This window comes from Macrosteles quadrilineatus, unplaced genomic scaffold (assembly GCF_028750875.1).
Source record: "Macrosteles quadrilineatus isolate MER2022 unplaced genomic scaffold, UCM_ALF_1.0 Scaffold_2__2_contigs__length_208266976, whole genome shotgun sequence".
Classification (NCBI taxonomy): domain Eukaryota; kingdom Metazoa; phylum Arthropoda; class Insecta; order Hemiptera; family Cicadellidae; genus Macrosteles; species Macrosteles quadrilineatus.
This window is the reverse complement of record NW_026542595.1, coordinates 168,201,107-168,216,383: the sequence shown is the minus strand read 5'-3', so window position 1 is coordinate 168,216,383 and position 15,277 is coordinate 168,201,107. Positions and strand designations below refer to the sequence as shown.

Here is a 15,277-nt window from a genome sequence, read left to right as displayed (position 1 = left end):
CCTTCATCTTAAGATGGAGTAGCTGAAATACCTTGTCTCTACATTATGATACTGCAAAATTGTTGATGATTGATGGGATACATACTCAGGTACCTCCATGGGGGCCATACCCCCATATACCACGTAATCAGCAAGCCATCCTTCTTTCACAGCAGAGACACGACAACCGGCGTTTTCCCTCGTGCTCCCCTACTCTCATCGGTGCGCATGCGCGACCATAATGTCCTAGGTTGTTTATCATGGCTTGAGCTCACATGAACTTTAAATTTAAATTATTATATTACGGGACATTTAAATTATTGTGGACTGACCTCCACATTTTTGGAAATTTATTTTGAAACAGACTAACAGAGATATCGTTGAAAATATTTGTCAATCTCCTATATATTTTGTACCTATAAATGGATAACCTCGTCAATAAACGGATCTTCTTAATCATATTGATTTCTGTTAACATTTGCTAGTCATTGTAAAATAAAATTATTAAGATAATTCTAATTGTCAGTTTAAGAACACTAAAGTATAAAATTGTAGACTTGTTTATTTTAATTTATTTCACAAAAAAAAAATCTTCAGATCAAAACCAAAAGTTAAAGATTAATATTTCTTATGCGTATCTTAATGAGTATTTCACTTGTTCCATTTACAAAAGTAATTAAAGGACGATTAGGAACCGTGAAGCTCATCAGGAACAACCCTAGTTATAGTTCGGCCGCTTAGAAAAGACCTGCGCGCTAATGCTAAACCAATGCTGGAGGAGGTCGCTTTCTAAGCGGCCGAACTATAGTTGTTCATCTGTTGTTTAGTTTATATTTTCACCTGCATAACGGTGGCTTTATGTGTTTCTTTGTATGTGAATTGTGGAACTGGTTTGGCATGTTGGCTTTTTGCTTGAATACGGTGTGGTATAGCTTGACAACAATTACCTGTAGTTAAAACAACAACAAAATTAAACATTTGAATTATTCTTTTAAAAATCTATAGAATTTTAACATTTATTAGTGAACAACCTAAGTTTGTGCCGTTTTTCTGGTATTTTTTGAGTATAGAAATACAGTACGGTTCATATATTTTTCTAAAATAAAAAGATATGTTTAAAAATTAAATAAATAACTGATGTGTTTCAACAAAATCTTTGTATTTAAACTATCCAATAACAATTCATTCACTTTTTATTCACACCTTTTAAACAAGGAGTAATTATTTGAACCCTTTTAATGTAAATCATTTGACTAACAACTGTAATTTACATTGACTGCATGTTAAGATTTGGTATTATACTATCTACTCTAAAACTAACTAACTAAATTTCATTTTCTCCTTGATCCCTTCATAAGACTAAAATTTTTAGTACAGAAGCACCTTAAACAAGTAATTAGAAGAATATCAAATTCCACCTGCCTAACACCTGCTTTAAATGTTTTACAGTTGTCTCTACTCTTCTACAGTCTATTTCGATGGCACTGGGAGCTCTTAAGGCAGCCTTGTTTCTGCACCACTTTTTTGTTAGTAATATTTTACACGCCCCAACAACATTTTTCGATGTAACACCCGTTGGCAGAATTTTGAACCGCTTTTCCAAAGATGTCAATACTTTGGACAGTTCTCTCCCTGAGGACATACGAACGTGGATGTCTTGTTTGATGCGGGTATGTCAGATAATGTTTATGTTTAGTTCTCTCTGTTTACCCTGGTTAGATTGGTGGAGGGCTAGCAATATAATTCAACAATATTAATTTGTTCTAAAACTAAGATAAATTAAATGATAAGCTAAGTAATTTTTTCAGTAGACAGGAATACAAATGTATTTAGACAATAAAACGTCATTTGCATTCACAAGGACAGTTATTTTACTTAATTTCAGATCATAAAAAACATGGGTTCTGAAGTTGTTAAATAAATATGAAGTAATAAATATGAGAGTACATTAAAAGTTAAGTTAAAAAAATAAAAAATACCTGCAATGGTCAAATAAGTCAATGCAAAATTTTTAGAAGGGTCCTTGCACATTCCAAAAGTCCATTAGTTATATACCTCTTGGTTATTATGAAACTGAGTATCCCCTTAGTACTAGAACTGTATGTACACTAGGCATCCCTACCTCTCACAGCTTTTCCAGGGCTAAGTTTGTATCGAAAATCTCCTACAACGCAGTTTTTGTAAATGTGTTTACCGAAATTGCTATTATCGTTGATGTTGGAGCTTAGCGGTAAACTACAGCAATGCGACTTTTGTAATTATTTACTGAACTAGCTGTTGTTGGTGTGGTTGTAGTCTCAGCGGCAATCTCTGGCAATGAGGCGTTTGTAAATGTGTTTAATGATATGGCTGTTGTTGGTGTGGCTGTAGCCTCAGCGGCAATCTCTGGCAATGAGATGTTTGTAAATGTGTTTCATGATATGGCTGTTGTTGGTGTGGCTGTAGCCTCAGCGGCAATCTCTGGCAATGAGGTGTTTGTAAATGTGTTTCATGATATGGCTGTTGTTGGTGTGGCTGTAGCCTCAGCGGCAATCTCTGGCAATGAGGTGTTTGTAAATGTGTTTCATGATATGGCTGTTGTTGGTGTGGCTGTAGCCTCAGCGGCAATCTCTGGCAATGAGGTGTTTTTAAATGTGTTTCATGATATGGCTGTTGTTGGTGTGGCTGTAGCCTCAGCGGCAATCTCTGGCAATGAGGTGTTTGTAAATGTGTTTCATGATATGGCTGTTGTTGGTGTGGCTGTAGCCTCAGCGGCAATCTCTGGCAATGAGGTGTTTGTAAATGTGTTTAATGATATGGCTGTTGTTGGTGTGGCTGTAGCCTCAGCGGCAATCTCTGGCAATGAGGTGTTTGTAAATGTGTTTAATGATATGGCTGTTGTTGGTGTGGCTGTAGCCTCAGCGGCAATCTCTGGCAATGAGGTGTTTGTAAATGTGTTTCATGATATGGCTGTTGGTGGTGTGGTGAGCAGAAATTTCCAGCAATTTAGTTGTTTCTGTATTTACTAAAATGACTGTTATTGTGGCCTTATTTACTCTACAATCTTCAGTTGTTTTATTGTCTTATCAGTGCTTGCTCTAACACATTTGGTTGGTGTGGTTGTAGCCTCAACCACCATCTCAGGTACAATAGTCGGATATCGAGGTACCCTAAGAGCTGCAGGAGGACTATATGCAGCGTTAATGGCCATTTTGCTCCGAGCACCCATCAGTTTCTTTGATGTCACTCCATCTGGAAGGATTCTTACCATCATATCCAACGATACCCAAGCAGTTGACTTTACTCTTCCTGACAAACTGCGGTTTTGGCTTCGTATTTTCTTTAGGGTATGTGATGTAGCCGGTTGCTGATTTTTGAGTGCACGGAATGGTTTATTTCTGCCTTGATATTATTTGATTTTATTTTATTCTTTTAGATGAGTCTTTGTGGTATGTTTTTTTCTGTTAACACTTTTGATGCTTTTAACAAATTTTAGACCTTATTAAGGCTTAGAATTAGAATAAAATTTGTAATCTTTTGAAATTTGATATTTTTTGTTTACATTTTGAATTGCATAATTAATTTATACATTAAACATTATTTTGCTCTAGATTATATTTATGCTGTAAAAATGGGGGTAAAAGAGAAAGTGGCATCTGATTTGCAATGTTTAAAACAAAGTATTTTGCGTACAATTTATGAAAATAAAATGGAAAAATATAGCCTAGCTGAAATTATAATTTTGTTGTTAAAGATTGCTGTAGAATTTGGTGGGATTGAAGTGAGGATCAACTTGTCGAGGAAACTCCCATTGTGAAATCTTCTGAGATGTATTTATTATACTCATGTGGGAGCTGTTATGTTCGTTTTTTTGAGTAACTGCTTCTATTTTTCTGTCAAAAGTTGTGTCAAGAGTTAGGAGAGTAAGGACCTTGGGATTTCCCACTGGTTAAAAGAGAATATGTTTTGGTTGATGAAACAACTACAGACTGGTTATGTGATTAGTTGATAAAGGATTTTCTGTAGCCTATATTTGTATTTTTTTAGTTTTTACAACTGTAATTTTTTATCTTAAAGATTTTACAGTTAGTACATAACATCTCAACATTGGATTATTTGTTTTATGTTCCTATAATTTCCCTCGTGTTTTATGTTAATATTTCCTGCATCCTAGAAATATCATCTTTTTGTTGTTTTCAGCTGTATCATCAAAATAAAAGGGGGATTTTTTACTAAGGGTGGTTTGTGTGTCTCCATAGTTTGTGTTTACACCGCAACTAGGCAGCTTGCTGTTTACTGGCGTCATTTGTGAACAGAATTGCACTCTTTGCAGCTATCTAGCAGATGTGTACACTTCGTTGTGTGTCTAGAAAATGTTTTAATTATTGAATCTCCTGCCACATGTAGGATAAGATTAATGATAGGTTTTTTTACTGCATGAAACATATCGGCTGTAGACATTCATTTCTAGATGACTTAAGTGTATGGCTCTAAAGTGCAGAAATGGGTTGGGGAGTTTTAAAATGGTCGTGAACATGTCAATTTTGGGAGAAATTGTGTTTTAGGTGGTTATTCTGACTTCTCACAGAAGACTCCAAAGGAAAAAGTTTATAGAGTATTTTTTGATTTTTTGCGTTATGAGGAAGGGGTTGAAACATTGAGTCAAATCGTTGCAAGAGTCGAAACATTTTACCACCCCTGAATCCAAGTAACAATTCATGGAATATCCAGTTGTAGAGGTCTGCTGGTCTTACTCTTGTTAGTCTGAATAATCTGGCAATTAGTTAGTCTTGTACTTGAAAGTCTTAACACTGGTTCTGTATACCCCTACATGACTAACTCTCCTTAACACTGTTAACTGTATTTAGTTATATCCTTGATGAGGTTGTGGAAATTTCCATGTTAGTGAATATGGCAGGAGTTTTGTACTATACCATTTGCATAACAGTATACACAGTGTTGAACTGGTGTGTAGTACCAGCAATAGCATAGCTTAATTAATTCATGCTCTGGAAAGAAGTCCAGTCAACTTGTGACTGTGAGTGTACTATGGTCTAGATCTTGAACAAAGCAATGTTAAGTTGCTCAGTGTTTAAAAACTCATTAACCTGAGTAGTACAACACTTAAAAGATGTAATGGTTGGTAGACGTTAATAGACGTTGGTAGAAGTTTTAATAGTTGAATACATGTAACCGTGACATACAGTGAAATGCTCAGTATTCTGAATGCTTGAAATTTCTTAACACTTAGAAGTCAAAATCCTGATAGTCTAATACTTTGTAGCTTGATGCTACGTTTTTGTAGTCTGACGTTTTGTCTCGGTACTCTGACCCTTGGTCTTCGTTATCCTAACGCTTTCTCTCGTTAGTCTGACGCTTTGTCTCAGTACCCTGACGCTTGGTCTTGTTATCCTGATGCTTTGTCTCAGTAGTCTAATGCTCTGTCTCGGTAGCCTAATGCTTGGTCTCGTTATCGTGGCGCTTTATCTCGGTAGCCTAACGCTTGGTCTCGTTATCGTGGCGCTTTGTCTCGGTAGTCTGACGCTTGGTCTTGTTATCCTGACGCTTTGTCTCGGTAGTCTAACGCTTGGTCTCGTTATCGTGGCGCTTTGTCTCGGTAGTCTGATGCTTTGAATCGGTAGTCTGACACTTGGTCTCGTTATCCTGACGCTTTGTCTCGGTAGTCTAACGCTTGGTCTCGTTATGGTGGCGCTTTGTCTCGGTAGTCTGATGCTTTGTCTCGGTAGTCTGACGCTTTGTCTCGGTAGTCTGACGCTTTGTCTCAGTATTATAAGGCTTTGACTCGGTAGTCTGACGCTTTGTCTCAGTATTATAAGGCTTTGACTCGGTAGTCTGACGCTTTGTCTCAACGCTTGGTCTCGTTGTCGTGGCGCTTTGTCTCAGTAGTCTGACGCTTGGTCTTGTTATCCTGACGCTTTGTCTCGGTAGTCTGATGCTTTGAATCGGTAGTCTGACGCTTGGTCTCGTTATTCTGACGCTTTGTCTCGGTAGTCTAACGCTTGGTCTCGTTATCGTGGCGCTTTGTCTCGGTAGTCTGATGCTTTGTCTCGGTAGTCTGACGCTTTGTCTCGGTAGTCTGACGCTTTGTCTCGGTAGTCTGACGCTTTGTCTCAGTATTATAAGGCTTTGACTCGGTAGTCTGACGCTTTGTCTCGGTAGTCTGACGCTTTGTCTCCGTAGTCTGACGCTAAGTCTCCGTAGTCTGACGCTTTGTCTCGGTAGTCTGACTCTTTGTCTGGGTAGTCTGACGCTTTGTCTCGGTAGTCTGACGCTTTGTCTCGTTATCCTAATGCTTTGCTTTGCCATCAAAAGTTTGACACTTGTAAGCCAAAATCTTTATTTTCAATTCAGAGTAGCTTGGCACTCAGGAATCTAATTTCTTTAAACATTAAAGTAATACACATACAAGAGACATTTAAAATCAAAAGGGGCTTATTTATATTTTACGCTGTGTAATTGACATTTGTTAATTGCACTTTCAATAAAATGATGCTGCGGCTTTCCTCCAGTCCTATTAATTCCCTCTCCATTAATGCCACTATACTATTAGAATTGACTGCTTGTGGTTGTAAAAATACCTCATAAAATTTTTTTTCTCAGGATCGCATACCTCTATAGTATTTTTTTAAATTACTACTACTTGTGGATAAGTATGGTAATGGCAGCATGAAAAAAAAAACATCAAAAACAATACTACAGCTACTGCTTGGTGTTGGGTATGATATTTCTTTATTCTTTTTTTCCAATCACTTGATAAGGCTTTAATGGTATTAACTTTCTGTTTGTTTGAGGTTTTTATGGGTTTTTTTAAATATCAAAATTTTCTACCCCATAGATTTATGTTTTTACTATACTTTATTGTTTTATCATAATTTTTTAAATAATGATACTGAATTAAACTTTATTCTTAAAAGTGATTTAGCCTTTGAATTACTATGTTATGTGTAGAATGGTTTATATATTTGTATATAGTAATCCTTGGTCTCTGTTTTGACAACTAGTTGCAGTTCTCAAGATGAACTGAAACTAGCTGCCACCGCAGCAAGGATTACCCTTCGGAGTATTTAAACCATTTTATCATTGAAACATTCAGTTCCCTTTTAAACAGTTGGACTTCCTGTAAATAGAGCTCTTATCAGAGGAATCAATTCCAGGAATAAATCTGGAATCAGTGTACTGTACTTACCTTTTATTACTTTAACAGTTTTCTTATTTTTTAGCCTAACTAAAACAGGTTCAACTAAGTAACGTGATGTCTAATCCAGTTTATAAAGTTTAGAGCTTTTTAATAGCACACTAAAATAACTAACCACTTTCCTAACGCTTGTGGTTTGTGTTTTTTCACTCTTGTCAGATGCTTGTTTTGTTCACCATGCTTTTTATTCAAGCTGAAGATGGCTGAGGATGAATTCTTGTTACCGCCAACTGCTACTTTGAGTTTGTTTGCATTGTTGTATCAGCTGTTATGATTGTTGTACCAGCTGTTGTCGTTGTCAGGTTTTGTGGTGTTAATTTACGACTTTCTTCTCCGCCTGGGGATGCTCGCTGCGGCCAAACGTCTACACTTGCTCATTCTGCATGCCGTCTTGTTCGCTCCTCTCACATTCACCGATACAACCCCGCTCGGCCGCATTCTGGCTCGGTTCTCCAAAGACATGGATGTGGTTGATGAGGAACTCCCGTGGGAAATCAGCGATTTGCTCTACTGTTTATTTGAAGTACGTCATTAACAGCTGTTCAGATTGTAAAGCATTATTTCTTCAAAAGTGGTGGTGGTGAGACAATTCTGGTTGCGAAGATTTTCTTTGTTTCCAACACAGATTTTGAGATATTCTGTAGTTGCGTGGTGAATTGAAAATTGGTGATGCAAACTCCTAACAGATAGAAAATAATAAAGAGCAACAGTAATTCTTGGTAACAGATTAGAAACATTCTTAACAGACTAGAAACATACCTTGAAAAAGTTGTATAAAACACAGTTTGGACGGCAGAACTCACATTATGAGAATTAATGTTTGGTATCCAGATTTTTAGAAAAAATAACTGCTTCTAATTAATTAAAAACTAATTGAAGATTAAAAGAAATCTATTAACCAAGCATTAGTGTTTTAAAGTATTTTGGTTAGATTAATTTATTGTTTTTAACAAAAAATATAATCAATTATCAAGCGCTGTAGATAATTGTAACTGCTTTAAACTACGACTTTTAGACTAAACTGGAAATCCTTGTTTAGATTAAATTGGTTTAGCTAAACAATAGCAGGGTAGCTAAACAAAGAAATTCCCAGCCTCCAGAATTGCATCACCAGTACCACTTTTCAAGAAAAGAAACCCTCTTTAAATTCTGAACGGCCTTTGTAGTTGTAGGATTTTTAGGTGCGTTGGTATCTATTTCCAAGGGGATTTATAACATTGGACGTAGACAGTAAACATGGGATTTATATTATTAAAATGCTTATCTAGTCCTCCCTAATCATTTTTCAAACTCCTCTTTTGTTAATAGTGGATAAGTTGAAAAACAATAAATATTGGCGTATTTATAATCACAAAAGAAGAAAAGATATTGTTATAAAGTATCTCCCTATAACAAATTGCATGGGAATTTTGTAATATTTTTCGATCATTTCAAAATGTTGTCTTTAAAAGTATATTTATCCTCAATAGTTTTCATGAAGAATGTTTTTATCAGTTAAAGTCACTTTCTGCCACCTAAACAGTAACGCAGAATTTTTTGTGTGATTTATTTGTATTGGTTATTATTCATTTTTGTTGTTAATTGCATGATTGCATTGTTTGTCGTAATTAACTGTAACTTGCACTTTGTATTTTGTGTTAAATTCCTTGTCAACCAAACATCTTGGCTATTACTTGTCTTTTAATAATTTTAGGATATAGAAATATACCAAAAGTATTGTTTGATTGTGTTAGTATCAGCAAGTTTAAGTAATTTAGAATATTACATTAATTATTATTATTAAAAAACTGTGTTTTGAAATGTTGTGGAGTGAGATTTCTGGTAGGTAGTTTTCTAACAAAGTTAAGTAATATTAATAAAAAATAAAAGCTTGTTCCAAGCAATATTATTATAAATTTTTAAATATATGGGTCTTTAGTTAATGTTTAAAAACAAACGTTTGATTACCTCAAGTTTTCTTACCATTGAAAAATATTATTTGCTACAAAGTAAGGCCATATATTTACTATGAACAAGCTGAATGTTTTATGGTTCTTTATCATTTATAATAATTTATTTGGTCATTCAGTTGAGAAATGTGGTATGTTTATTTATGTCAGGTTAAGTATGTTAGAGTCTTCCCCTTTTTATTGGTTATAATAAACTTTATAAATATGTGTCACATTCCCGAATAGAACTTTATATTTGAAACTTCCTCTTGTCTCTGCATTATAACTATAGAAAAAATCTCACACTCCCAATTTGCACTAAAATAAAAATAAGTGATTAAAACAAAAATATAAAATATAGTCAATGATATAACTAACTGGTTGTAAAACGCTCACATTACATTATATTTTGTCTTATACATAAATGTGATGAACCTTATAAACACATTATTATCCTTATTGGGAATTCATTGATGTAGTATACAAATTCATGTATACATTTTAAAAATTGTGAACTATTTAAAAGCAAACTGTTGATTATTATTGGATACAATATCACTGTACACCCAGACAGGCTCTTGTCCAGTTAAATGTGTTTATTTGGGGGAAGAGACTGGATTGTATTTTTGGCTTTCTTAATAATATATTTGTATAAAAGTAATTATACAGGGTGTTCATTTGAAAACTTTCCATATCTGTTGTGTGCAAAGGTAAGGCTTTTAACACTTGTTTGTTCTCATTTCCCCCTAATTTGGACATGCCAAAACCAATAAAATTATTTTCAATTTCGAAAAATGCCCCAAAAGGGCCCAATTTGGGGGGCAGGGGTGCTTTTTGAGAAATTTTCAAATGTAAACATGGGTTGTGTGATACATTAATTTAAAGGTCTAATCATCCCGACTATTTTGGTGCAATAAAAATGTAATTATCTTTAACCGTATTTACAGGGTGGGTCAAAACGTTTTAAAAAAGGACTTTGAGGTTATGTACCGTATTACCCGAACTACTGAACGTAACAGCGCCAAATTTATTTCCAAGCTTATTCTTGATCTACTCTTTAAGATAACTTGTAATAAGGGCATTTTCCATGTTATTTTCTAATTTAAAAAAAATCTAAAATTTGAAGAATTAAAGAAAGGTGAAAACTCAAAATTCTTAAATAGCAAAGGTATAACAAATTTCATACCACGTCAAAGGTCCTTTTTTAACAAACATTTTACGTATTTAAGTTTTCTTTCTATCTCTTACCGTTTAAAAATTGCAGCAGAAAAACTGAATTTTCTATGGTAAAATTATAACTTGTTTTCTAACAAAACACATTGCACTTTGCTCAACGATGTATTATGTATGTATAATTTGAGATGATTAATTACAAATTGATCAACTACTTTTACTTGTGTCAGTACATCTTGGACCCTTCATCCTGTTCTTTTCTCATTGGTAACTGAGCCAGTTTCAGAAATTTCTTAACTAAAACATTTACAGCTTTATGACTTAAGGTCTTACCTGGATATTTATTGTTAAACACTTTGCAGTGTTTAACAACTATGATTAATTACAAATTGATCAACTACTTTTACTTGAGTCAGTACATCTTGGACCCTTCATCCTGTTCTTTTCTCATTGGTAACTGAGCCAGTTTCAGAAATTTCTTAACTAAAACATTTACAGCTTTATGACTTAAGGTCTTACCTGGATATTTATTGTTAAACACTTTGCAGTTATCCTGAAACACTTTTGTTCTGCTTAATAAGTAAAAATAAAGTCTATTTTTTTAAGTGTACACCATATTCGATTAGATACTACAGAAAATAGTACTTTTTGAAATTAGTACTACCATTGACTAGTCAATGGTACTACAGAAAGCGGCCCACATGTAGGTTGTCCTCATCAGCTATAAGACTTGTTTTTCACAAATTAAAACGTAATGACTTGTTTGTCAATCAGGGTATCAATAATTATGAATTGTTTACTTCAGTTAATGCACCATTAATATGTGTCTAGAGACGAATTTTGGCTGTTTTATTAGAAAACTAGTTACAATATTACTATGGAAAATTCAGTTTTTCTACTGCAATTTTTAAACGGTAAGAGATAGAAAGAAAACTTAAATACGTAAAATGTTTGTTAAAAAAGGACCTTTCACGTGGTATGAAATTTGTTATACCTTGCTATTTAAGAATTTTGAGTTTTCAGCTTTCTTTTATTCTTAAAATTTGAGATTTTTAAAAAATTAGAAGATAACATGGAAAATGCCCTTATTACAAGTTATCTTAAAGGGTAGATCAAGAATAAGCTTGGAAAGAAATTTGGCGCTGCTCCGTTCAGTAGTTCGGGTAATACGGTACTTAACTTCAAAGTCCTTTTTTAAAACGTTTTGACCCACCCTGTAAATACGGTTAAAGATAATTACATTTTTATTGCACCAAAATAGTCGGGGTGATTAGACCTTTAAATTGATGTATCATACAACCCATGTTTACATTTGAAAATTTCTCAAAAAGCACCCCTACCCCCCGAATTGGGCCATTTTGGGGTATTTTTCGAAATTGAAAATAATTTTATTGGATTTGGCATGTCCAAATTAGGGGGAAATGAGAACAAACAAGTGTAAAAAGCCTCACCTTTGCACACAACAGATATGGAAAGTTTTCAAATGAACACCCTGTATAAGACCAAGTCCAGAGATTGTTATCAACAGGCCTGTTTGGAGCTTTTAACATTGGAGCTTAAAAACATGGTACAGCTACTTGTGCTAAATAATACACCAACATTTTGTTTTTGTAATAATTTGTATGTGGTTTATCGTTTTGTCTTTGGGATTTACTCGTATCATATTTTTAATAAACCATAAATACATATAAAGTTATTATTATTTTGTTTGTTTGAACAACATTGTTCAGTCAAGACAAAATCACTCTAAAATTTCTTTGTAGTATATAATCTTAGTGTTATTATTCTTGACTCTTTAAAAAGTAATTGACGTATAATTTTAAAGTAATAATTTTGTTTCCAAAAATGTGTACTGTTATTTTAACTTTAAAAACTGCCTTTAATTTGGTCATATAAAGAAGGTTTAAATTGTTTGTATACAATAGATTTTTTATATTTTTGTAAATTCTCTTGTAATATAGATTTCTGCACTAACAATGTTTCTGTGTTTGCACAGGTGATTGCAACTTTAGCTGTCATCAGCTACACAACACCTATTTTTGTGGTCATCATTTTGCCCATTGCCATTCTCTACTTCTTTGTTCAGGTATTTTATTTTTTAATTGGCTTTAGTATGAGTTGTTAAGTTAAAACTAAGCGATAGACAATTTGATTGTTAGTTCAGTCAAATACCTATCAAAAATTATTTAGACCAATGGATATTTTAATTTTTATTTTTATTTTGTCTATGTCTCTGTTGTCTTGTACATCCTTGGCTAAATCCTACAAAAAATGTTTTTGAATAACACATTGACTTGCTTGTGCCCACTCTCACATTCCCCATTGTAATGGGGCAATGATATTTTAGTGTATAGTTTGCTTTTAAGCTGTGTCAATGTTTTTAATTGTTTTTAAGGAAATACTATCTAAAAACAATCCATGTCCAGATTTTTTTTAATTAGCGTCTGTTTTTGTAATATAAATATATGTTTATAAGATATGCTGAAAATAGTGAAAAATTAGATTTGGTTGCTCTAAATCATGTTGAAATCTTCAACATTGCAAGTGGTAATTACTAATTACTTTTAAAAAATACTATCAAATTAACAACAAAAACTTTTTAATTTACATTGTTTATTTATTTTTTTAAAGAGGTGTCCTTTTAACCTTAAACCATCTCTCTTCCATATGAGTCTCAGACATGCAAGTAGTATGCATATAGTACAACAATTAACTGAGCAGACAATTTTTTCCTAATTGGTGGCACCATGATACGAACCTCTTAACGTCGCTGCTTTGGTCAATCATGCTACCAACTGAGCCATTATTGACCCACCAGAACTATGTTTAAGACATGACTTTTGTCCATAAAATAATTTCCTTTTTTCAGAGAATTAAAGTAAAACCCGAATAAGTAGACTAAACATTGCTTCCGTACTGATCCACTAACATATTCACTACACGTCAGTAGACCACACATATAGTGAAGTGTGGTGGCTGGTAGCACAGAGAAGTAAGATACAGATGATACATTCAATGGTACACTTAACTAGTATCTAGCTTGAGTCGCATGTGTCTAGTTCAAATTCTATTGGTTGTCCCCTCCCGCTCACCTTTCCCCCACACCATCAGGTAATACAGCTCTCTTGCTGTAGGAAGAGCCTGTGCGGTACAAGTGCTGTTGCAAACAATGGCCGTTCGGGCTCTTCCTGGTTTGGACTAGTATATTTCCGCCCCACCATTCCCATCGAAAAGCGCACGGCTGTTCCATAAGCATGATTCTCCTCTGTATCTTAATTAGCTGTGCTGGTAGTGAACCTTTTAATTTTTGCAACTAAATTTTACTTTGGGCTTTGTGTGGTTTCAGCGCTTCTATGTTGCAACATCAAGGCAACTGAAGAGGCTGGAGTCGGTGTCTCGGTCTCCTATTTACTCCCACTTTGGTGAAAGTGTCACTGGTACGTAAACAATTTAACTATAAGATTATTTAACTGTTGTGAATATTTACTATTTAAAAAAATGTTCTTCTGATTTGTTTAAATATTCAACCGTTTTCACAATCACAGGTGCCACATCAATAAGAGCGTACGGAGTACAAAAACGATTCATAACGGAGTCAGAAGAGAAAGTGGACTTCAACCAAGTCTGTCTCTACCCTAGCCTGATTTCTAATAGGTAGGCCAAATTACTTTTATAAATTTATCAGAAGATAAGTAAGATTTTGTTGTGTCTTTTAGGTTTTAAGTTACTCGAAGCTTGTGTAACAAGTTATCACACAGTAAATTTATAATTCTGTAAATAATCCTAATTGATTCTGTAATACTTTAAATATAGGTAGTTTAATAATTCAGTTGCTTTATGTGTTACGATTCGAACAGGTATATTAACTACTCTTTTGAGCCCCAAAGGTTGTTACCAGTCTAAAGTAAAATAATCAAACCTTACAACAAGACTTGCTCAATAAAGACGAACAAAAGCTGTAGCCTATTTGGAATATGCTTCTACCTGAAAGTCAATTGAAGACCTACTACCACTACCTGTGGGCTTTGTTAATTCATTATTCCTAGTGCCATAGACCAACCAAGCAGTCCAAGGTGTTTTCTCTCTACCTTAAATTAAAGTTTGAATCATGTTTTGACCAGCTCTAAAGAGTTCACCTGACTGTGGCGGAATTTGGTGGTGCTGTTCACCTATAATAAATATTAGATGGCTCATAAAATCATCTTTTTGAGTTGCTCCTTTGACTTTTTGCAGAACTATTGATGATTTCAGTATCCAAAAGTCAATTGGTGTACCTTCAGGCAGTTTGATATTTTGCAATCTTAACTTTGCACAATAAACTTGGTTTTATAAGATTTCGGACCCATGTGTTCATTAGATGAGAGAAAACATGATAAAAATAGGCATTATTGAATCAATGAATTACTGCAAAGCGTAGATTTTGTTTTATTTTCAAATCTTAATGTTCTTCACAGATGGCTTGCAGTAAGGTTGGAAACTGTTGGTAATCTCATTATCTTCTTCTCTGCTCTGTTTGCTGTTCTCGGAAGGGAAGACACAACGGCTGGTCTCGTTGGGCTCTCTGTCAGTTACGCTCTGCAGGTTAGTACTTGGACGGGTGGCGTCGTCCTGTAATCCAGCTACTAGGAGGTCACGAATTGTGGATATTTATAGGCATGCACTGTGAATGCGATACTCCCTGGTGTGGATTAACGTCTGCACGAGTGAGTACTACGACTATCCGAAGTACCATCCTGATAATTAGACCAATTCGTATATACCAAGGCAAAAATGTGGTTCGGATTCCACTATAAACTGTAGGTCCCTTAGTTGCCATTAGCTGTATGGGCTGTTAATTAACATCTGTGTCTAAGGAATATGTCGGCCTTAGCCACTAACAAGACTACAAGATCACCCTACTCATCCTACACTCATCTCCATTCATACTTGGCTTAAAATACCTACTTTGTATGGTCGCCATTTCATCGAAAAGTATTAAAGTATTAGTTAAAAAAAATCGTTG

At 34.5% G+C, this 15,277-nt stretch overlaps 1 protein-coding gene across 12 annotated transcripts in view; it reads left to right on the top strand.

Moving 5' to 3' along the window:
* Positions 1-15,277, top strand: part of LOC128986849 (multidrug resistance-associated protein 1) — a 51,894-nt gene that overhangs the window by 31,689 nt on the left and 4,928 nt on the right. For 7 of the 12 annotated variants that reach the window (XM_054407410.1, XM_054407417.1, XM_054407412.1 and 4 more), the window contains 4 exons: positions 12,272-12,361; positions 13,622-13,712; positions 13,821-13,929; positions 14,730-14,856. In XM_054407410.1, the coding sequence (XP_054263385.1) occupies positions 12,272-12,361; positions 13,622-13,712; positions 13,821-13,929; positions 14,730-14,856 (417 nt within the window). Of the gene's footprint in view, positions 1-1,428; positions 1,650-3,084; positions 3,306-7,476; positions 7,698-12,271; positions 12,362-13,621; positions 13,713-13,820; positions 13,930-14,729; positions 14,857-15,277 lie in introns of all 12 variants that reach the window. The other 5 variants (XM_054407418.1, XM_054407407.1, XM_054407408.1 and 2 more) reach the window with 3 other exon arrangements.